Here is a 24,759-nt window from a genome sequence, read left to right as displayed (position 1 = left end):
TAGTTTTTTGGGTGCAATAAACACGGGAAATGTCAAAATAAAGTCAAAATCAAACAAACAAAAACAAGACGTTTCCAGAGATTGGCAATGTTAAAATTGGTAGCCCATCGTAAACTAACTGTTTCTTAAAGAGATTAGGTTTAGAGTCGTATAAAATGGTAAAAAACGGTAAATTTCACTTCTGTCCTGTTTATTAAGCAGGCATTTGAGTTCGAATTCGATAGCAACTTCTTGATTTTGCTGAGTATTTAATTCTAAAATACATATTTCTTTCTGTTTTTTTTTGTTTTTGTTGCAACAGTCGCGCGCCACTCCGACCGACCCCAAGCGCCACAAGTGGCGCGCTCGCCGCCAGTTGAGAAGGCCTGACTTAGAGGCTTGTTCACACACGCAATAAGATAGCGCGGTCTATCGTAGCACCCCCTTTTTTCTAGCGCGCGCTAGACCGCGCTCTCTCTCTCGTGGACCACCCCCAAGAGGTGCTCCAGTGGCACGCCGTTTTGGCTAGACCGCGCGATCTCTGCGGTCTGGAAGGTACAACGTCGTTTCGGTCCGCCTAACAGCGAGCCACGGCGAGCCAAAACGGCGTGCCACTGGAGCACCTCTTGGGGGTGGTCCACGAGAGAGAGCGCGGTCTAGCGCGCGCTAGAAAAAAAGGGGGTGCTACGATACAGGTGCTACAGGAAGACTTCAATCTTCACTTTGATCTGTCAAACTGCACTTGCGCAATGGGGCATGGCATAAAAACTATAGTGCCGTGTGCAATTTCTTCCTTATATAGACTTCTTCAAGTTACAAGGTTTATGCACAGCAGTCTTTAAAAGGTAAAGAAAACTATGAGAACGAGACAAAGGCAGACAAACCCTCAGCCAAAGCATATAGGGTCCGTGCTACCGGTTACAACTTCAACTCATCAGGAAGCATTTGCAGTCTTTCGTTGGGAAAAGAACCTGTTTGCTGGACTTTCTAACCACCAAGATCATCGTTGGAGAAGGCAAAATGTCTTCGAGGTTCCTCCTGCTAGCTCTCTGGAGTTCTTTGATGGTGACTTGTTGCCTTGCACTGATCGAACAGCACAGTCGAAACAGAAGAACAAGCCATGGTACGTAATTTGTAATTCTTATAAGGTTTTCAATCTTATAATAATCAGGGACGGATTTATGGCGAACCGTTTTGCTATTTAAAATGATTTTTTTGATATCACTAATTCCATTTCGTGATATTAGGAATTCGAATTTGTGATATTATAAAACGGAATTAGTATTATCACGAATTCCCATTGGTTTATCACTTAAACTCAATTATTGATATCACAAAATGGAATTTGTGATATCACAAAAAGGAAAAGGAATTCTAGCACTCATCTTGTGCAAAAAATCACTGGGATTTCGAACATTAGTTTTGTGCAGAAATTCGACGCTGATTTCACGCACTAGTTTTGCGCAGAAATTCAGCTTGGTATTCGAAGATGATTTTCAACACTTTTTTGCGAAGAAATTCAGCTGGGTAGGCTATTCGAGCCCGAACATTACTTTAATTTGTGCAGAAATTGGACGAGGATTTCGAGCAATATTTTGTCGCACTGAGAAATTCAGTTTTGTGCAGAAAATCAACTCTGAATTCATGCGCTCTTTTTACGATGAAATGCACAGGCATTCGAGCATTAGTTTTGTGCAGAAATTCAACGCTGAATTCAAGCGCTCTTTTGCGATAAAATTTACAGGCATTCGAGCATTATTTTTGTGCACAAATTCAGCTCATAATGCAGCTGGGTACTCGAGTGTTAGTTGTGTGCTCAAATTCACGGGCCGTATTCTTAAAGGGCAAGTCCACTCTAAAACTAACTCACTTTCAATAGACGCAGAAAAATCAAACAAACCGATAACAAAAAGTTTGAGCAAAATCGGATAACTAATAAAAAAGTTATGAATTTTTGAACAAGTGTGTAAAACTATGGAACAATAAAAATCACAAGACAAATTTGCAACTCACTCTTGAGTCTGTGACGTCATGTCCTCACTATTTATCAAATTTCCAAGATCGGTTGAATTTTTTTAAACCCCTTTTTTTTTTTACCTCGATCGATTACATGTATGTGCCCCCCCCCCCCCCAAAAAAAAAAAAACGTCGAACTCTGGCTACGTGCCTGCTCAACACACAAAATCGAATTTGTGATATCCCGAATTCTAATTGGTAGGTATCACGAAATCGAATTTGTGATATCACAAATTGAATTCTTGATATCATAAATTCAAAAACTTGATATAAAAAAATGGGTTTCATGGGATAAACCAATGGAAATTAGTGATACCCCAAATTCAAATTTGTGATATCACAAATTCTAATTGGTGGTATCACGAAATCGAATTTGTGATATCACAAATTCTCATAGGTTTATCACATAAACCCAATTTGTGATATCACAATTTGAATTCTTGATATCACAAATTTGAAAACATGATATCAAAAATTGGGTTTTATGGGATAAGCCAATATGGATTAGTGATATCACAAATTCGAATTTGTGATATCACGAAATGAAGTTAGTGATTTCAAAAAAATCGTTTTAAATATAGCAGAACGGCTTGCCATACGGATTCAGGATTCTCTGATTCTCCGGGGCTAAGTGATGTCTCTCTGCCCCTCCTCTCTCTCTCTCTCTCTCTCTGCATGTCTCCGTCTCCAACTCTGTCTGCCTCTCTCTCTCTCTCTCTCTCTCTCTTTAAATTTCTTACCCCCATTCTTCTCTGTAACCTTTCATGTCAAATGCCACTGAAAAATGGTCTGTCAAATCTTTCGTGATCTAAAGATAATATGCTTTTGTTGTTGTTGTTTTTAGCTTTTGATTTAACATTTACATAATGTCCGTTCGTTCGTTGTCTGAGATCGACATTTTTGGTCGTTTATATTCACAAAAGGTTGCAACTTTCATCAGCTTTCCATGATGATCCTACATTGCGTTGACTTTCTATGAATTAACTGCAATTAACTTTTTTTTTTAAAGTCTCATTTCAAGGTTTTCCTTTCATCACATGTTCTTTTATATTAATAATAATAATATTTGCATTTATATAGCGCTCATTACAGTAAATGTATCACAGCGCTTTACATATCATATACATATATAAGAATATCAATAACAAAATAACTTATGAACTGATTACATTTCCTGATTACGCATAAAAAAATTAAAAAAATTGTCTTACAAAATAACTTATAAACTACATGTAATATTACAGGTACAGATTAAGTATTAAATAGAAATGTCTTAAGGGACTTCTGGAACTGAGAAAGGGATGACGACGTCCGCACGTTCTGGGGGAGGTTGTTCCATAGGCGTGGTGCAGCAGAAGAGAAGGATTTGTCACCTGTACATGTATTGGTCCTTGGAACTGCGAGTAGTGCTGGGTCATTGCTTGATCGGAGCCCTGGTCTTGCTGTTTGATGCTTACGTAAGAGTTTCGTGAGGTAGTTGGGAGCAGAATTATTAAGACATTTGTATGTAATAGTCAGAATTTTGTATGTTATGCGCTTTTCAACGGGGAGCCAATGAAGTTGTTGTAGGAAAGGTTGTGTACATGGTCGTACTTCTTGGCCCGAAAAACCAACTTTGCAGCACGGTTCTGAGCTCGCTGCAGACGCTTCACATTTAATGCAGAAGTGCCCAGAGAAGGGAGTTTGCGTAGTCGATCCTAGACGAGACGAGCGCTCTCACAGCATGCTCACATGCAGACTGGTCCAGGAAGGGCCTGATGCGTGCTATGTTGGACAAATGAAAGTGAAGCGAACTGGATAGAGATGACACGTGGCGATTCAACTTCAGATTAGCGTCAATCTCAACACCCAAACTTCGGATAGAGGTTGAAGGCTCAATAACTGTACCACCAATGGTCAGAACAATCCCTGATATGAGATGTCGATAGCGTGGACTAGCAACAATAAGGAAATCCGTTTTTTCAGAGTTCAGTTTCAACATGTTGCTCTTCATCCATTGTTGCAGATTGATGATACACGCAGATAATGACTCAAGAGCAGCTGTCATTGCATGCCTGTCCTTTGGATCGACAGAGATGTACAGTTGCACGTCATCTGCATAGATGTGGTGTTGTATCCCTGCATGATGCTTGATGATATCAGCTACAGGATGAGTGTATAAACTGAAAAGTTGAGGACCAACCACTGAGCCTTGTGGAACTCCGAATCTCAGAGGTTTTTGTTCTGATAGCTCATTCACAACCTTCATCCTGAAGCTTCTGTCTGACAGGTACGAGTCAAACCACGATCTCACCATTCCTGAGATGCCAAAAAGCTTGTCCATACGCTGTAGAAGTATTGTGTGGTCAACACAGTCAAACGCAGCAGACAGGTCCAGGAATACGACAAAGGTAACCAACCTGTTGTCCAATGCTCCCAGAATGTCATTTTGTACTTTTAGAAGAGCAGTCTCTGTACTGTGCCAACGGCGGTAAGCTGACTGGTTCTCAACGTTCAAATCATGTTCGTCCATGTGGTCCGAGAGTTGAGACAATGCAGCCTTTTCAATGATTTTTGATAGAAAAGGGACGTTTGAGACAGGCCTGTAGTTCTTCAGATCTTCCCTGTCAAGATTGCTCTTCTTGATCAGTGGAACTACCACGGCTTCCTTCAGTGCTGAGGGGAAGACACCGCTACTCAATGATGTGTGTACAATTGATGCAATATATGGAAGAAAAGTGTTAATGTTCTCTTTCAAAAGCCACGTTGGTAGTGCATCTAGCGAGCATGTCTTATTTGGTGAAGAACGTATTAATTTGCAGACCGTCTCAAGAGTCACAGTGTCGAAATCTGACAGTTCGGTGATAGGAACAGAGGCATCCGTGATCATCCCATCATCATTACAGGTGTCCGTAACTCCTGCATTACCTGTCATAAGACTTGCTCTAATCTTCTCTACCTTCTGTTCAAAGAAAGTAGCAAACCTCTCTGGTAGTGATGTAGTAGAGCTATCAACCGGTAGAGCCATCGGTGACCTGTTCAAAAGCGTATTCAGAACATGGAACACATTCTTTACGTCTGCACTGCTTAACTGTTCTGTATAGTACTTTGATTTCTCTCTTTCAATGAGCTTGCAGACCGCATGAACCTGGAGAGATATTGCTGGCGGCTCTCGACTGTATGCGACTTTCTCCAGCGCCTTTCAACTTTACGCCGAAGACGTCTTGCCTGATGAATTTCATCTGTATACCACGGAGGACGAGAGCGAAAACGATGGACACGCTTAGTCGCAGGGCAATGCTGGTCAAGTACTTCCAAAACAGTTTCATTGTAAAAGGTCACCTGGTCATCAACATTCCCATCAAAAGGAAAGTTGTGAAAAGCCTCAGTTATGCTGGCGATGAAGGAATCCTTGTCTAGATCACGAAAGTTTCGACATAAAGATGTCGAAAAATGTAAAATACTGTGGTGAGATGATCGCTAATGCATTTATCCGACTTTTTCCAGACTACAAAACATGTTATTGGACCCATTGCAAACTATTATAACGCGAATGATTTATCACTTAATACGATGGATTATATCGCATCCCAAAAGGATTGGTGTCCTACCTTTGAAACATACCTTGGGAATACGCATAAAAGGATTACGAGCTTAATTTCGCAACTTACATCAGTTGCAAAGTACCTTTTCATTTTGAGAGTGTAGTCAGTTGACTTGTGACGCTGGTTTCCCTTTTTATTTAAAGCCCCACTGTCCTACCTGTAGCTACTTGCTCCCTCTATATAGAAAACTTCCCCAATCGGTGCCTGTTGGTCCCCTATGATCCTCTTTTTCTTATGTTAGTTGAGAGCTGAGTTAATGAGATAGCCACCTGTCAGTGACCTCGCTGTGTGGTCTAATCCCTTCTGGCCCAGTAGTGTTGACGGTCTTTAACGGACTTTGGGAATATGCATGCGAGTTGGAACTTTGGAAGTACTAGTTGCTGCGAGTTTTCGCGTCCTCTAACTCATGGCAACTCGTGGAAAAGATGGCAGATGGCCCTGATTTACAGAGTGTATTAATACGAGTTGTCACGATCTTCATACGAGTAATTCCGACCTTACGACTCAAAACGAGCGGGAGTTCTTGAGCCATTTTCTTTTTTCCAAGATGGGTGACCAAATGCAATCTTCAATGAACTTCTTGAAGAAGAGCCCAGTTTCAGGCCCGGTTTCTGGCCTTGCTTCGGACCCTATACTTCTACCAGCGACTCGACCACTTCCTCTGAACTCTTTAGATCAGCGGCAGCGCTCCGGGGGTGGGGGAGGGGGCAGGCGGCGGCACAGTGCCCCCTCTTACTTGTTCAAGGACCTCTTTTTACATATGAAAAAGTGCCCTATTTTACATAGTAAAAGCGCCCCTTTTACTTTGACAACTGCCCCTATTATTTTGTTTTAAAAAACCTTCCCCTTTTCACCTCTGAAAAGAGCTAATTCTTCTTACACGTGCCCTTTTTACACGTGCCCTTTTTCCTTCGAAAGTTCCTATTTTCATTTGCAATAACTGTCAATTTCCATTCTCATAAGTGCCCGTTTTAATATCTACTAAGCGCACCTTTTCAGGTACGAGAAGTGCCCATTTTCACTTTAGATAAGTGCCCCATTCACCTCTGATAATCGCCCTTTTCCTTTGTAAGAAGTGTCCATTCCCGTTTAATATCTACCCGTGTTTAATTCAGATAAGCAGATCTTTCATTTTCACATGTGCCTGTTTGCTTTTCTAATAAGTGCCCCTTTTCCTTTTGATAAGTGCCCCCATGAAAAAAGAGCTCTTTCACCTTCTCAGAAATGCCCCTTTTTCATTCTCATAATTGCCTCTTTTCATATTTGGTAAATTAACCCCTTCACCTCCGGTAATTGCCCTATTCTAATCTGAGAGATGCTTGTTCTACTGTAACAGGTGCCCCTTTCCTTCCTGAAAAGTGCTTTTTTTTCATCTCCGATGAGTGCCCCCTTTCAACTTTAATAATTGCCTCTTTTATTTTGAAACGTGCCCCGTTTTTCTTTTTTTAATAAATGCTGTTTTTGCTTCTTATAAGTGCCCCTTCCCCTTCTCATAATCATTTTTCACTTTACATTTCTGATAATATTGTCCCGTTTATGATAACATGTGCCTCTTTTTCTTTCCAATAAGAGCCACTTCTCCCTTCTCCCATAAAAGCTCACCCCTTTCACCTCAAGTAATACACTGATCAGTGAGAATGTGCTTATGTGACCACTCAGGATTTGGTTTTTACCTCTTTGTAAGATTTAATTTTTCGCACTGCGACCTCAAAAATCTTTAAATTATTCCTCACTCGCTTCGCTCGCTCACAAATGAATATTCGGACCATCAAACCCAACGGCAAAGTGTGATGCTTGAGCAATATCTCGTATCATCCCTCACAATGTTATCACAATGTAGGGGTATATACCAATGTCTAAAAGATTGAGATTTCGCTTTTATAAGGTGCCCTTTTTTGTTGATGTCCAATGACCGGGGTAATAGTATATTTGTAAAGCGCTTAGAGACATTTGTATTAAAGCGCTATATAAAAATTAAATATTATTATTATCATCTTACTCTTTATCATGTGGCACTTGTTCAATGTAGATGTAAAACGTGTTTATTTTACCGCCAAATGGAAACCATGGTTACATAACTCGCCAAACATCGTGCAAACTCGTGCAAACCTCGTGATTAGCTCACCAGAGAGTCGATGCGCTCGCGCAAAACTATCAAATGCTCATATTAGACTCGCGGGAACTCGTGTATGCAAATTTAAGGTAATTTATGGAAATTTATGGTAATTTATGGCAATTTATGGAAATTTACTCCGGATACTACGAGTTGAAAAGAGTCCTTGACGAGATTTTCACTAGTATCGCGAGTTTACTACGAGTTGTTCCAAGTTTGACCGAGGTGTTCATGAGTTCTCGAGAGCTGGACAATTTTTTTTTAACTGTTTCAACAATTTGAGAGCTACTGCGACCTCACGCAAATTGCGTCGAGTTGCGAAGAGTTGTGAAGAGTTGTGCCGAGTTGCAGTGGTCACGGAGAGTCATTCCTAGTTAATATATCGCGAGTACCCCCCCCCCCCCCCAAAAAAAAAAAAAAAGCCAACTCGCTATTATTCGCACAAACTCGGAACTCGCCTACATGTGAACGTAGCATAATACATTATGGACTTTTAGATTGAGTGGACGAGAACACGACGAACGCCGACTGATCATGCGTGTCAACGTACTTACCTGCCCATGTTGACTACAATTAGAAATCTTTTAGATTGCACTCGAAGATATACATGCATGCAGGAAGTAACACTATGAACATCACGGACAAAGAAAGAGGACAAAATATACAGTTCCTCATTCTACCCTCAACAAAAGAACATCCCTTCACTGCTATTATGTAAAAATGTGTAGAACAGGTGAATATGCATGTGACACCTGTTCTACACATTTTTACATAATAGCAGGGAAGGGATGTTCCTTTGTCCACCCGAGGAGCTATATAAATACCAATATGTATGTATGTACTAGATTTAGGAAAATCAAGGTTGACGCATTCTCGATCGCCGACTGAGACGACGTAACGCATGCGCCTTGCCTTAAAATGACGTCACACGTTGCAGTCAAAGTTTTCGACGTGCAAATCTAAAAGTCCCTATTGCGAATGGAAGGAGGGCGTTCACGTTTTATAAGGGCTGAATCAACCTCGAATAGAGTTTGATTGCTCGCTTGAAAAAACACAAGGGCGAAATAGAGAAAGGCTTTAATTCTTGTGAATAAGGGGTAAAATACAAAGTTTGAAATTGGGCAGACAGAAAGAACAGATTACATGGCAACTGGAATAACCCCAACAGAATAAGAGGGTATTACGTAAACATGATTCAACTTTAGTTTACTCCATTGGAGTGTACTAGAGTCATAATCACATATACTGCGTTGAATAAGCCCCATTTTAAAAGGTCACGTCGCATTTTTATGGCCCGGTCCCACTGGCCGACGGACACAAAACGCATGCATAAAGGACACAGCGGACGAGCAAAATTTCGGGTGTGGCTCCATCCGTTTTCATCTGCTCCAGAAATGGACAAAATTTGCGAAAATTTGCGAAAACAGAACGGAAAATAACGGACGTGGGTAGTGTGTAGCGGGGATGTTAAACGGATGTTCATCGGAAGCCTAGCGGATGAACGCGGATGGAAGTGGATGACAGCTTTGAATACTTTATATACGAGATGCATACGCTTATATCCTGTCTATTTCCGTGCTACTAACGATGTATAGACGTTCCATGTACCTTATCTTTCCTCCCTCTTTCCGTTTTCAGCTGCAGCGGATGTGAGTTGCGAAGATGCCCAGAGGATGCAGAGAGGATACAGCGGACGTTTAACGGATGATAACGGACATAGAACGTTTGTTGCTCGTATTTGTCGCGGATCGGGTCGCGGATTTACATCGTACACGGCGGAAGTTCATCCGTTCTAAAAGTTTTGTGCCGCTCAAAACTTTTTGCGCGGATGAAATCACAGTGGACGGATGCTCGATGGATAGAGCGTATGAAACACGTATGCAATGAGTACACAACGGATGCATAGCATTTTCCAACGGATGGCAAGATTTTTTTACGTTTTACATCCTCTTTGCAACCGTAAGTGCAGTGGGACCGGGCCTTTACACTACAATTTTGAATTTGTTATTCTTTATCGAACAAAAATGGAGAAACGATCCTATATGCTACATGTTTGGAATATATTCAATAAATGTGAAATCGAATTTGAATTATTGTATCTTTGTTTATCTTCTGGTTTAATCTTCTTGTTTGACCTTTGTTGATCTACAGGCGTATCTCAATAAGTATGGATATCTGGACATGACAGGTGGCATGCCGAATTCTGAAAAGATGACGAGAGCCCTCGAGTATTTCCAAAGATTTGCAAATATAACAGTGACAGGTATGTGAAAAGTCCCTCGTTTGCAATTCCTGGTAACGAAATGGAAGGGGCTTTCAGGCAGGGGCGGGTCCAGCCGGCGGCAGGGGAGGGGGCCCAATTCGTGAAAAAAAATATTTAGCTGCGAAACAGCCGGCCGATAATCCGGTCAGTGGGGTGGGGAGGGGGGGGGGGGTAGTGAGCAATTTTTTTTTCTTTTTTTTCTTTTTTTTTGGGGGGGGGGGCACCCTCGAGAATTTGAAAATCGCACCCTCTTTTGAGCCCCAGGGGTTGGGGCCCGTCCCCTCTGGATCCGCCACTGCTTACAGGATAGCCCACACCACTCCGAAATTTTTGTAGCATAAATTCAGTATTTTCACCATGAACTGACCCCCCTTAACATTACAGTTCTAAACACAATCTTTCCACATTTTCACTTTTCCTTGTGCCATCACTATTTATAGGCACAGTAGTCAACGACCACACAGTATTATCATAGTGCCATGCAGAACTAGAGATCACCTTACTCGATCGTTCTCTGTTGATTTTTTTTTTCCTCAGGAGTCCGAGACAATGAGACTATGGTGATGATGAACACACCTCGTTGTGAAATGGCAGACATGGATTCCCCTGCCGACATGATGAGGAAGAAGCGATATGCCTTAGGCAGCAAGTGGTCCAAGACAGAACTCACTTACAAGATCATCAACAGGACCCCAGACCTGCCTGCTAACGTGGTTGACCGTATCATAGCCGAGTCTTTCAAGGTAGGATCTGCACCAGAAGCGGTTCTAGACGAGGGGGGGGGGGGGGGGGGCTTTGGGGATCAAGAATACACCCCCCCCCCCCTCCCCACACCCAGGTCGAAAATTCCATAGAGAGCAATAGAGACCATTAGAAAAAATATATTGGTCTCTAATGGTTTCTGTTGAAGTCTATTGGTTTCTGTAGGACCCATAGAATTGAATCCCATAGAGACCATTCAAACCATCAGAAACCAATAGAAACCAATAGAAACCAATACTATAGGACCAATAAGACCAATAGAAACCAATAGTACCGATAGGACCAATACAAACCAATACGACCAATGGGACCAATATAAACCAATAGGACCAATACTCAATAGAAACCAATTGGACCAATATAATAGAAACCAATATGTCCAATAGAAACCAATAAAAACCAACAGATCTATGTATCTCATGCATATTCATGATACTTTACACATTTTCACAGAAAAATACATTTATCATTATTTGTTAAGCAAATTATGACAATCAACATCAATTTTGTGATTTGTATTTTTTCTTCGGCAATTATTGACCAAAAGAATATTTGCCTGATCATGTTACAATTACATTCACGTTTTAGCAATAGATAATATTGATTATATGATTACTAACCAAGAAACAACATGCATGTTTGTTGTATCCCCCGGCAGTATCATGCCGGTGGGGTACTTTGGATTCAGCAGCGTTACGCCGCCGCGTCATATTCTTGTGTGCGCTGTAACTGTCACATTCCTTGACGAATTTCTTTCAAATTTTGTATGGAGGTGTAACCCTTGGTGATTTTGGTGATGCTACCTTCAGTGTTCCGTCTTTTATAGAGTCAAAGGTCATATTTTGATAGATTGCTTGTGTGCACGTGCGGTCTAACTCAGTGCATCATTCCTTGACGGATTTCTTTCAAACTTTGTATGGAGGTGTATCTTGGTATATCTACACACCTATAACTGTTGGTGATGCTGCCCCCAGTGTTCCGTCTTTTATAGGGTGAAAGGCCACATTTTTATGGATGTTGTTGTTGTTTGGTATTATCGGCGTTTCATTCTTTTTTAGAATATTTACGCCTTTCACTTTTTTCCTTTGTTTTCTTTTCTTTGGATGGTTTGTGTGTGCTCTATATGCCACATTTCTCAAGGGATTTTGTTCAAATTTTGAATGAAGGTGTATCTTGGTATAATCTACAAGCCTGTATATATATGATGCTGCCCCCAGTGTTCCGTCTTTTATAGGGTCAAAAGGTCATATTTTGGTGGGTGTCTAGTGTGCGCTCTGCAGGACATATTTCATGACGGATTTCTTTAAATTTTGAATGGAGATGTATCTTTGTACAATCTACACATCTACACTTTTAGGCGATGCTGCCCTCATTGTTCCGTCTTTTATATGGTAAAAGGTCATATGTCTTTTATGCGCTCTAACTGCTACATTTCTTGACAGATTTCTTTCAAAAGTTGTATGGAGATGTGTCTTAGTACAATCTACACACAGGGGCGTCGCTAGACCTTTCCGTGGGGGGGGTGGGGGGGGGGGGGGGGGGGGGTTTAGAGGCCAACGATTACCGACAAAACTAGCCACCAATTACCGACACAAATAAATGTCCAATATCTACAAATTTAACCCTATAAACCCGGGGCCGAAGGCTAAATTGTATTTCCTATGGACTATCAATAGTACTAGCGTATGTGCAAATGGTAATTTTCCACGACGACACAAATATACGAATTATTTCGTCAACTTAGTCAGCATTCATAGCTATATATTTTAATGCAGGCGCGGAGCTAGGATCTTATTTTAGGGAGGGGCGGTAGTGAGCAAGCAAATCACTTAAAAAGCGAGCGAAGCCCGCTCATTAGGGGGTGGGTGATAGGCCTCCCGCGCGAAGCCCAGCGCGGAAGCTTAGACGTTTCCTTAAATTATTAGGAAAAGAAGACGATTTATTGTACCGTATTCGACTGTTAAACCTTGTCTAAATGAAGTCTCCCCCCCCCTCCCGCGTGAAGCGCGGAAGCTTTGACGTTTCATTAAATTATGAGAAAAAGCAGACGATTCGGTGAACTGTTCTCGACTCTTAATCCTTATCTGAATGAAGCTTCCCCCTCCCGCGCGAAGCGCGGAAGTTTTTACGTTTCATTAAATTATTAGAGTCAGAAGACGATTCGTTGTAGCGTTCTCGACTCGTCTAAATGAAGTTTTCCCCTCTCGCACGAAGCGCAGAAGCTTTGACGTTTCCTTAAATTATTAGAGAAAGAAGACGATTCGTTGTACCGTTTTCCACTCCTAATAAGCCCTTTTTGTCTGAATTCAGTTTCCCCCTTTCGCGCGAAGCGCGGAAGCTTTGACGTTTCCTTAAATTATTAGAGAAAGAAGACGATTTGTTGTACCGTTTTCCACTCTTAATAAGCCCTTTTTGTCTGAATTAAGTTTCCCCCTTTCGCGCAAAGCGCGGAACCTTTGACGTTTCCTTAAAATATTAGAGAAAGAGGACGATTCGTTGTATCGTTCTCGACTCGTCTAATTGAAGTCTTCCAAATCCGCGCGAAGCTCGGATTTTTTGGCGTTTCATCACAATATAGAGAAAGGAAGACGATTGGTCGTACAGTTTTCGACTCTTATTAAGCCCTATTCATCTGAATTCAGTTTCCCCCTCTCGCGCGAAGCGCGGAAGCTTTGGCGTTTCATCACAATATAGAGAAAGGAAGCCGATTGGTCGTACCGTTTTCGACTCTTATTGACTGGAAGCCTATTCATCTGAATTCAGTTTTCCCCCTCTCGCGCGAAGCGCGGAAGCTTTGGCGTTTCCTTAAATTATTAGAGAAAGAAGACGATTTGTTGTACCGTTTTCCACTCTTAATAAGCCCTTTTTGTCTGAATTCAGTTTCCCCCTTTCGCGCAAAGCGCGGAACTTCTGACGTTTCCTTAAAACATTAGAGAAAGAAGACGATTTGTTGTACCGTTTTCGACTCTTAATAAGCCCTATTTGTCTGAATTCAGTTTTCCCCTTTCGCGCAAAGCGCGGAAGATTTGACGTTTCCTTAAATTATTAGAGAAAGAAGACGATTTGTTGTACCGTTTTCGACTCTTAATAAGCCCTATTTGTCTGAATTCAGTTTTCCCCTCTCGCGCGAAGCGCGGAAGCTTTGATGTTTCCTTAAATAATTAGAGAAAGAAGACGATTCGTTGTACCGTTCTCGACTCGTCTAAATGAAGTCTTCCCCTTCCGCGGAATTTTGGGCGTTTCATCACAATATAGAGAAAGGAATACGATTCGTCGTACCGTTGTTGACTCTTAAACCTTGTTTGAATTTAGTTTCCCCTAAAATTTTAAAACTCTGATTTCTTTAGCTGATATTATAGGAAAGTGAAACTTCGAGAAAATACAAGTATTGTAGTTGTAGTCACTCTCGAAGTCGTCACAGCCGACAAAAAGTCACAGTCCGTAGGGAAAAAAACTTGTCGGCCGACCGACAATATACATCTACGACTTCAAACTTCTGCATTGATATAGTACACGAGGATCGAGCAAGAATACCGACACAGCTGACCCGACACAGCAACATATTTACCCGTGTCTTTCTTGCTCCCTCGACGAGACGACTCCACCCAACAACCCCCCTCTCTCTTTTACTCCCACTCCTCCTCTCTCAGGATCTTACCTCCCCTCTCTCTCCTCTCTTTCATCCCCCGTTTCTTTTGTTTCCTTTTTACTCTTTTTTCTTCTTTTTTTCGTTTCTTTCTTTTCTTTCTTGTCCTTTCTTTCCTCTCCTCCCTCTTTTTCTTTTCTCTCTTTCTTTCTTCTCTTTTCTTTCCTTTCTTTTTTTCCTTTCTTTCCTTTCTTTTCCTTTCTTTCTTTTCTTTTTCTTTTCTTTTTTCTTTTCTTTCCCTTTCCCTCTCTTCCCCCCTCCCCCTTTTCTCTTTTTTCCCGACGGCAGGGCAATTTTACCGACAATATCCTGACAGGTGGGGGGGGGGGGGATGTCGCACCCCCACCCCCCTTTGGCGACGCCCCTGTCTACACAAAGTCATCTTTAGTGTTCAGGCGCGGATCCAGGGGGGGCCGAGCGGGCCTTGGCCCCCCCCCCCCCCTCCCGCAAAAAAAAAAAAAAAAAAAAAGAGAAAAAAGGAAAAGAAGCGAAAGGGAAAGAGGAGAGAAAGGGAAAGAAAGAAGAGGAAGAAGAAAAGAAAAGGGGGAAGAAGGAGATCGGGGGGCCGAAAGGGCTTTGCCTCCCAGGCTGTTGACCCCCCCCCCCCCCCCCCATATAACAAATAAGAGAGAAGGAAGGAAAGGGAAAGGAAAAGAGGAGATACTGGCGTACTGATGGGGGGGGGGGGGCTAAGTGGAAATCAAATTCAAATGTGGTTTATTTCTAATTCCATAACGGTGGATTACAAATAATGCTGAAATGACATCATTTCCGAGATTTTTCCTCACTTTTTAGTAAATTATACGTTTGTATGTGTTTATTGGAAAATGACAAATTCCTAAATTTGCAGCCAGGCAAGAAATATGATTCTTGAGATTCCTACATGTCAGGGCCCGAGGTACGGCGGGGATCGGGAGCCCCGAGCTCCCCCCCCCCCCCCCCCCCCCACTTTTTTTGAAAAAGTATATTAAAGAGAAATAAAATAGAATGAGAGCAAGAAAGAAAGAATAGTTAACTGCCAGTGTTAACAAATAATGAGGCATCAAAATATGCTCATCTCACCGTGATTAAATGCCTAAAACCCCTAAGCTTCCGTGGGCTCTGCCCCCTGGATCCCACCGAAGGCCCTACGGCGGGCCCTTAGATGCTCATCTGACGGTAATTTAATGCCTAAAACCCCTGATTTTGGGGGGCTCCGCCCCTTGGACCCAACGCCAAATAGTTACCTGCCAGTGTCACGAAATAATAAGGTATACAATAAAAAATATGCTCATATGACCTTAATTAAACGCCTAAAACCTCTGAGCTTACGGGGCCGGCTTCGCCGCCGCCCCAGACAAGGATTAACAATCGAGAACGGTACAGCGAATCGTCTTCTTTCTCTCATAATCTTATGAAACGTGAAGCTTCCGCGCATTGCGCGGGAGGGGGAACCTGAATTCAGACAAAGATTCAAAGGCGAGAACGGTAATACCAATCTTTTATGATTTAATAAAACGTAACAGCTTCCGCACTTCGCGCGGGATGGAGGGGGGGGGGGGAAACTTAATTCCGACAAGGATTATTTTCGAGAGCGGTACAACGAATCGTCTTCTTTCTCTAATGATTTAAGGAAACTTAAAAGCTTCCGCGCTTCGCGCGGTAGGGGGGGGGGGAACCTGAATTCAGACGAGAATTTAGAGTCGAGAACTCTACAACGAATCGTCTTCTTTCTCTAATAATTTAATAAATCCTAAAATTTTCCGCGCTTCGCGCGAGAGGGGAAAAACTAAATTCAGACGAGAATCATTTTCGAGAACTGTACAACGACTCGTTTTGTTTCTCTAATGATTTAATGAAACGTAAAAGCTTCCGCGCTTCGCACGGGAGGGGGGGGGGGAGAATCTAAATTCAGACGAGGATTATTTTCGAAAACGGTACAACGAATCGTCTTTTTTCTCTAATGATTTAAGGAAACTTAAAAGCTTCCGCGCTTCGCGCGGTAGGGGGGGGGGGGAAAACTAAATTCAAACGAGATTTATTTTCGAGAACGGTACAACGAACCGTCTTCTTTTTCTAATAATTAAATGAAACGTCAAAGCTTCCGCGTTTCGCGGAGGAGGGAGGGGGAAATTCGCCCCTCCCTGCACCGACCCCCCCCCCCCGCATCACGTCACTGTTGGTCACCATTACGTACCAATATTTGGCTCGCATAATTTCAAATTTGGGCCCCCCCCCCCCTAAGAAATCCTGGATCCGCGCCTGTTAGTGTTTGGTGATGCTGCCACTTGTTTTCCGTCTGTTATGGGGTCAAAGCCATATTTTGGTAGCTGTCTTTTGTGCGCTCTAACTGCTACTTTCTTGACAGATTTCTTTCAAATTTTCTACAGAGATGTATTACTCTAATCTACACACATTTTGTTTTGGTGATGCTGCTCCTCGTCGTGACAATAGTCCGAGCCCCTAGTGGCGATCTCTACGTCATCCTTTTGTTTCAGGGAGGGGAAGAGGGGATCTTTGTCCCTCCTTCAAACATAAGGATGACACAAAATCGCTGCCACTGCCGGGGGATACATTCGCATTGCGCGGCAATACAGACTACGATATTTCTAGTTATATATGTGTATACGCGAGCCAGCATCACTTAAAATGTCAATCGTGAATTCACTTCAAATGATCTTTGTCATGGAGTTATAATGCAATGGAGATAAGAATATGCCTATTGGTGGACAGTTGCCAACATCGATTATGGATTATCAGTTTATCACTGGTTAAACTGATAATTCATAATCGATGTCGATGGCCTATAATAGGGAATATGGAATGTGGGACCATTAGAAACCCATAGACTGGAAAATCTCTAATGGACCAACAAGAACCCATAGCAAGTATCTAATGGACCAACAGAAAACCATCATAGAAGAAATATCTAATGAATCAACAGAAACCCATAGAAGATGTGGGTGGATGTTGGTCTAATAGAAGCTTTCTGATGGTCCATCAGCATTTTTCTGTGGGTGGGCGTGTTGGTTCAATTGCAATAGATATTTTCTGTTGGTTTCTGTCGGTCAAATATTTCCCTTTCCCTATTGAAACCAATAGACACAAATAGCTCTAATGGTTTCTGATGGTTCAATAGGCTTTTGGATCCTATTGGAATTTCGACCTGGGAACAAACGACAAAAACATCTTGTTCTTGATTATAAAAAAATTAGCGAGGGACAACAATAAAGAAAATGAATGCAAAACAGGATTTTTCTATTTTTCAAGTAATCTCAGGCTATAAATAAATTTGTGGAGGGTCGGCTCAACCGACAGCTTACACGCCCGACAGTCCTTGTGACCAACGTTTTTGGTCTATCAGCCTGTCTGCAGGTTAAAGTGACCGAAATTCTTGGTTTCGCGGGCTGTCGTTCTACTGGAATGCGCTCATTGGGTGACACGACATTTGCTCCTGCGACAATTGCTCCGGGCTTTATTTCGTCTAAGATGTAGGGTTAGGGTTAGGGTTTCAATAGGGTTTTATGTTAGGTTTAGGGTTAGGTTTAGGGTAGGGTATAGTGTTGAATCCAGGGTTGAAGTTAGCCATTCGTTTAGTGTATGAAATTTACAGCGGAGCAATTGTCGCCGGAGCAAATGTCATGGAATCGCTCATTGCCTTGTAAATCAGGTCTATGAGGGCGCCTTTTTATACGTTGAAAAAAATATCTGAATAATATCCTTATCCATTAGTGACATGTTTGCAATAATCAATTGTTTTTTTTTAATTCATTAGTTCATGTTCTTCATTCGCGTTAGAAGCAGGGGGGGGGGGGGGTTAATGACCGATATTTGGGCAACCGTCTCCATATTGGGCTATTCGGGGAGTGCGTTGGTCTATTTTAGTTGTTATATCTTAAAGGTACTATGTCCCTTTTGCAGCCAACCTCAAATTCTGTAGAACTTTGCAGGAATTATGAATATGTCATGTATGTCCTATCTGTGAAATTTAAACGTTAGCAGTGTCCTCATATTCAAATTATGCAAGGAAACCTGTTTACTTGCTAGACTTCACTGTCAGACACTATTGAGTGACTGACTGGCTTTTTTCTTCTTTGGTAATAACATACATGAAAAGGGTTGTAAAGGGTACATGAGCATTTGTCTACATCAATAACCCACTTCTTGTGATGGCCAAGATTAAACTGATTGAATCTTTGCGCAGCATAAAACGTATGACCATTCGGTACAATTGTCTGAAAATCAAGACTATTACTTTTGGGCTCTATAGCCCTAAAGTCGATTTGACAACTAATAGTCGTTATTTTCCCACTTGAAGACATTTTCAAGCCCCACCTTTTTTAGGGAAGTTTTAGATTAGTATTATCTTTCAAATGCAGTTGGAATTTCACTTTTAATTTGTTTGGCCTGCAAATGGGACATAGTACCTTTAACTTGTACATTTCGTGGCAAATTAAAAAATTTATAACCAGATTATTATTGTCAGTCGGTTTTTCAAATGAGATGTAAAGCTGCTGTTTGTTGTTGATATTCTAGTTTTTTTTAGTCTTGTTAGTCATTGTTAACGTCTTTTGGTATATAAGGCTCAAAACGTAGTACTTATTAGCATGCGATTTCGACCTTATCCGTCAATGCCTAACTCTCTTCTCAGTTTTTTTTTAAACAGTAACCTGTCCTAATGTGTAATGGGCGTTCCCAATACAAGTATTCAAGTTGCTTTCCAGATTTTCGCCTCCTTCTGCTTTTTAGTTTATTAATTGTACAGTTCTATTTATTAATATTTATGGTTTTATCAATTCACTCGTCGCAAGGGTTTAGAGACTGAATACATGTTGACGGCTGTTGATTTTCAGACAAGAGGCATCACCTCACTACCAGTTCGACACAGTAGTCATGATGATTTACTCCTTTTTTCTTCTTCCTTTATTTTACTCTGCAGAAATGGGCTGACGTATCTCGTCTTACATTCACGCTGGTAACGTCAGGAGACGCAGATATCCTGATCAGCTTTGCTGCAGGCAGCCACGGGGACGACGGTCCATTTGACGGAAGCGGTGGAACACTCGCGCATGCGTATTACCCCTTCTCAGATGCAATTGGCGGCGACGCACACTTCGACGAAGATGAATCTTTCACGGACGCCAGTTCTCAAGGTACGTGACCTTTTTTATCCATGCAAACTTCAATCCAATTTTATCTGTACAGAAAATGTCATATATTTTCATTTTCTTAGTTATTGGTGAATAGAATAGCTTTTTTTTTTTTTTTTTACATACAGGGGTTGTATAAAGACATATTTGCAATAATTATATCTAGGGTGAATGTAGGAATTCGTAATTGACTGAAAATATATTTTAGAAGTTTTAATTAAGTACAGGGTAAATGTGAGGGGAGCTCGCAAGATACGTCACAGAGTTGCCAATGTGTGTTTGATTGATGACACCTTCAAAAATTCATAACTTTAAAAGAATTTTTTTTTTTTTTAAATGTAAAAAAAAAAAAAAAAAAAAAAAAACCAACATTTTTTGCTCAAACTTTCACTGACTTGTTTGTCTCCGTTTACTGCTTCAATGAAAACCAACAGGGTAGACCTCCCCTTTAAAGAGAGGATCGAGTTCTGGTGAGAGGTAACAAAGATTGTGAGCGTTTTCTTTGTCATTATGCAAGTGTGGAAGAACATCAGAGAAAAAATTGTGCCCTGGAAAGTATGGCTCTTCAATCGCCTTCATATTTTAAATATAACATGTAACAGCTTAAAAATGTGGGCCTCCTTTTTATTCCTCATGTTTGTGTAGTCCCATAAACATCTTTCTGTGTACAGTGCTTGTTACTTTTACCAAGACTGGGCCAAATTTCTTATCATTTTGATGATTCCAGAACCTTGCAGTACATGTATATGCAGTACATTACCGTGCGTCCCAAAACAAATTATACACTTTTGAAATGGCTGCCGAATAAAAAATATATGATTCTGGGGAAAAAGTTATATATGTATGGGAAGCTCATAAACTCAACTTTCATATGACACCAAAACGTCCGAAAATAATTCATGCTTGGGTGAGCACTGCTCACTTTTGTAAAGGGTATGAAAATTAGGTTGCACAGGATTTAGGCTTCCAATTTGAGAGAGGTAAATCCTTTGGAGTTTACAAAATTAAGGGTGATATGATACATGGTTTATTAAAGAAAACTTTTATGCATGAGTGAACAGGAATTGCATTTTTTATTGTAGCATTGTAACTTTCCCTAGTAGACTCAGTGGTGTGTTCATGGGAGTCAGGATGGGGTGATGGTACATGTTGTAATTTCCACGTTACAAACTGTTATTTTTTACATCTGTGACTTGAATAAAAACCTTCACCCCACATTTCAGTTACCATTTACCTGAAGAGTAAGTAGCCGACATCTTGGACATTCCTTTTTTTTTCTTCAAAAAAACGTATTTGAATATTCAATTTACATAATCCCTACCTAGGTATTAAGTAAATCAATGAGATGTTCAACTAATCTTACACTAATTGAAATGTGGGGTGAAGGGTGAAAGTCACATATGTAACAAAAATAACAGTTTGTAACATGAAAATTACAACATGTACCATCACCCCATCCTGACTCACATGAACACACCACTGAGTCTACCAGGGAAAGTTACAATGCTAAAAATAAAAAATGCAATTCCTGTTCACTCATGCATAAACGTTTGATTTAATAATACAATGTATATGAAATAACATAAATGATTTTGGTGAGGATAGTTAGAAAGGCTGAAATCGCCTATAGGCCCTAATAAAATTGGCAAGCATCGGTCTTGAATACATGAATAAATGATCATATAATTGGGCCCTATACAGTTTTGGAATCATCAGAGACATAGGTTCCAAACTTTATGAAACCACACAAACATTTTGTTATACTAAAAAGGGCCTTGACTTATAAGCCTGCCTAGAGGATCACATTTCGAATCATTCTTAAAGTGACTCGGTAACATTGCCTCAGATTTTCAAACAAAATCCTGGATTTAGCTCATGCTGCAATCACAATTATAAACCTTTAGGTCAGCCAGGAATCCCCTGACTTTTACAAGTTACTCGCCTGTCTGATTATCATATTTATGATTGGAAATCCAAATCAAATTTTGCGTTTTCCTAACGGTTTTTATAACACTACAGTCTATTGGGGAAAATGAGTATGGTAAAAACCGGTCTCTCAAAGATTTTTACTTTTTGAGACATTTCATGATCATTTTGAAGTGCAATTTTTTTAGGGCTTCAATATTACACCATATCACAGACACTGATAAAACGTAGGGCCATGATCTCAAATTTAACATTGTTAAACGATACGGTCCTAATCTTAATATGACGTTTTTCCACCTAGTCATAAAATGATAAAATTAACAACTGGAAAAAAGATAAAGCAAATGACAAAGGTCATACAGAAAATGCTTTACCTAAAAAATAAAGTTGATTTCTGGTCATGCGATTGCATTGTGAAAGAAATTGTGTTGATGCAACACCCCCCGGCCCCCACCCCCCCCCCCCCCTGGATCCGCCACTGGCTCAAACTGATTACTAATCTAAGCTGGGCATCCGTGCTTTTTAGGTGTGAAAAAGTTAGTAATTCATATCCTACACGTGTAACCCCTCACAGTAGTACTTTAATTGATTTGATCTTTGTTTCTAGAGGATTCGGAGAGTTACCCTCCGGAGTACATTCTGTAGGACTTAATGATCATTCTTTGATATGTGTTATTTTAAAAATGAGTGTTGCTAAAGCTTCCCCAAGGATAAGTACTTATTGGTCTTTTAAGTCATTTGAACATGATAAATTTATTGATGATTTGTGTAATATTTAATGGAATCAGCTTTATGATTACGGCGTTGAGCAAATGTGGACCAAATTAAAAAATTTATTTCTCAGTATTTGTGACAAACATGCTCCCTTTGTAAACGTTAGGAAAAAAAGTTAATGGTGCTCTATGGATAACAGATGAATATCTTACTCTGGCTAGGGAACGAGATTTTAATTAAAAAAACAGTTTGATAAGATTAATATTACACGAAAAGTAAAAGAATTAACATTTTTTGAGGAAGCCCGAAGATTAGAATATTGGGATAAGTATACAAATTATCGAAGCAGAGCAAATAACTTGAATAAAAAGTCGAAGAAAAAACTTTACAATGATACTTTTAATAAATCGAATAATGATATGAAAAAAAAATATGGAAGACAATGAATGAACTACTTCCAGATGGTAGAAAGTGTGATAATTATGGTGTTTTATTTGATGGTGTTATATATAAAAAGGACAAAGATTTAGCGAACGCTTTTAATAAATCATTTAATGAAGTATGTGATAAATAATGACAACTGAATACGACCGATACAATGAATAATACGACTACAAAGGTAGTTCCTCATGTGTTTAAATTTATATAGAAATTGATTATGTGAAAAAAAGAATTAAGGAATATCGATTGTAATAAATCTACTGGTATCATGAACATGCATCCTAAACTTTTAAAATTAGCTGCAGATGTCATTTCTGAACCATTGACTAAACTGTATAATAAATCACTTCATACATCTGAAATACCTTGTGACTTTAAACTTGCTAAGATTACACCAATCTATAAAAGTAATGGAAGGAATGACCTAAATAATTGCAGACCTATATCAGTTTTGCCTATTTTATTAAAATATTTGAAAAAGCTGTTCATACTCAATTATATTCATATTTTACCCAGTTTTCATTATTAGATCAATACCAGTGTGGATTCAGAAAATTTCATTCAACATCTACTTTTTTATGTGACATAGATGAATATTTATTGGAAAATAGAAGCTCTGGATTTTGTACTGGAAGTATATCTGTAGACCTACGCAAGGCCTTTGATCTTATTCCTCATAAATTGATTGTTACAAAACTAAAATATTACGGGGTTTCTTCAGTAGAATTTAAATGGTTTATAGAATATTTGCTTAATAGACAACAATGTGTATTAATAAATAATTGTATCAGTGATTTATTAAGAGTTAAGTGCGGAGTACCTCAAGGTTCAATTTTAGGGCCTTTGTTATTCTGTATATACATTTATGATTTGTGCAGTATTGAAATGTTTGATAATGTTAAAATGTCATTGTATGCTGATGATACCGTATTATTCTGTAAAAGTAGAAATGTTAATGATCTTAGAATTAAAATGCAATATCAATTTGACATAGTTTGTAAATGGTTGAGTACCAAACTACCAATAAGCTCATACTGAATGTAGACAAGACAAGGGTAAAGATGTTTGGTCCAAAGAAAAGAATACGAAGAAAAAAAAACTTGAAATTAAATTTAATGGCATAGAAATTGATTTTGTTGAAGAATTTAAACATTTGAGAGTTATTTTTGGATCCAGGTTTATAATTTGGGTAAACATGTCAAAAGTGTATTTTGTAAAATATCTCGTGCAATTGGGGTTATCCGTAGAATTAAGTCTTTTTTAACTCGTAAAACAATTATCAGTCTTTATTTTTCACTTATTTTGCCACACATTGATTATCGTAGTACTGTTTGGGGAATTTACTCAAAAACTAATCTCATTAGATTACAAAAAAAAATCAAATACATTCGAATGATTTTTAATGTAGACTCATATACTTCTGTCTCTCAATTTTACAACATTCTTAAATGGCAAACTCTAGAAGTAAGGGTAAAATATCAATTTTGTGTTCTTGTTTTAAAAAATGTGCATAAACAAGCTCCTGATTATTTAAACCGTCTCGTTATCCGACGACCAGTCTTTTATATTACACGGTATGCAGTTAACTTTTGTCTCACAGGCACTCACTGAATATAGGAAACGTAGCTTTGCCTACTGTGGTCCGCTGTTGTATAACAAACTCCCACTTTCTGTTCAGTCATGCACATCATTACGTTTGTTCAAAAAGCAATGCCGTCTTTCTATGCATCTACTGTAATTCTTTTACCTTCTTTGTAAATTCTCAAAAGTATTATAGGCTTTCTGCACTCTATTTTTTCTGTAATTATCTTAGTATTTCTATTTAATTTATTGTGGGTTTGGAGTTTTTTGTTTTCTGTTTGTTTAGGTGTTTTGTTTTAGATGTGCTTTTGTTATTGTAATAATTATGTTGATAATAAATATTGTATGATTAAAATAGTCTTACTTTTAAAAGATATATGTTTAATTTGATATTTCACATGTATGTACAATGTTTAAATGTTGTATTATTGTACTTATGTTTTTATACTGTAATTGTATTACGCAGGGCTTTCTTGAAAAGCAGATCCACTGGCTTCCATTGGAACTGAATGAAACCACCCTGTTGAAAGAAATCATGAATAAATAAAATAAAAATAAGTGTCTTCGAATACCTTTTAAAATGGTTTCAAAGATACAATAACTTT

The 24,759-nt window shown here is 39.7% G+C and overlaps 1 protein-coding gene across 1 annotated transcript; it reads left to right on the top strand.

Annotated features, from left to right (window-relative positions):
• The first annotated feature begins 671 nt into the window (after nucleotides 1-671).
• On the top strand, nucleotides 672-22,063 carry LOC115924156 (matrix metalloproteinase-18-like). Its single transcript, XM_030986000.1, has 5 exons — nucleotides 672-1,102; nucleotides 9,844-9,955; nucleotides 10,493-10,698; nucleotides 19,282-19,495; nucleotides 22,026-22,063. The coding sequence occupies exons 1-5, from the start codon at nucleotides 1,100-1,102 to the stop codon at nucleotides 22,061-22,063; spliced, it is 573 nt and encodes a 190-aa protein (XP_030841860.1). The 5' UTR covers nucleotides 672-1,099.
• The last annotated feature ends 2,696 nt before the right edge of the window (nucleotides 22,064-24,759 follow it).

The sequence above is a fragment of the Strongylocentrotus purpuratus genome, unplaced genomic scaffold, assembly GCF_000002235.5.
Source record: "Strongylocentrotus purpuratus isolate Spur 01 unplaced genomic scaffold, Spur_5.0 spur5_scaffold_15, whole genome shotgun sequence".
In the NCBI taxonomy this organism is placed as follows: domain Eukaryota; kingdom Metazoa; phylum Echinodermata; class Echinoidea; order Camarodonta; family Strongylocentrotidae; genus Strongylocentrotus; species Strongylocentrotus purpuratus.
Note: the sequence above shows the minus strand (reverse complement) of the source record. Positions and strands in the feature narration are given on the sequence as shown.

Coding starts and splice junctions, on each gene's coding strand:
- LOC115924156 (XM_030986000.1), top strand. Junction 9,956..10,492: donor TGCAAATATAACAGTGACAG/GTATGTGAAAAG, acceptor TTTTTTCCTCAG/GAGTCCGAGACAATGAGACT. Junction 19,496..22,025: donor CACGGACGCCAGTTCTCAAG/GTACGTGACCTT, acceptor CTTTGTTTCTAG/AGGATTCGGAGAGTTACCCT.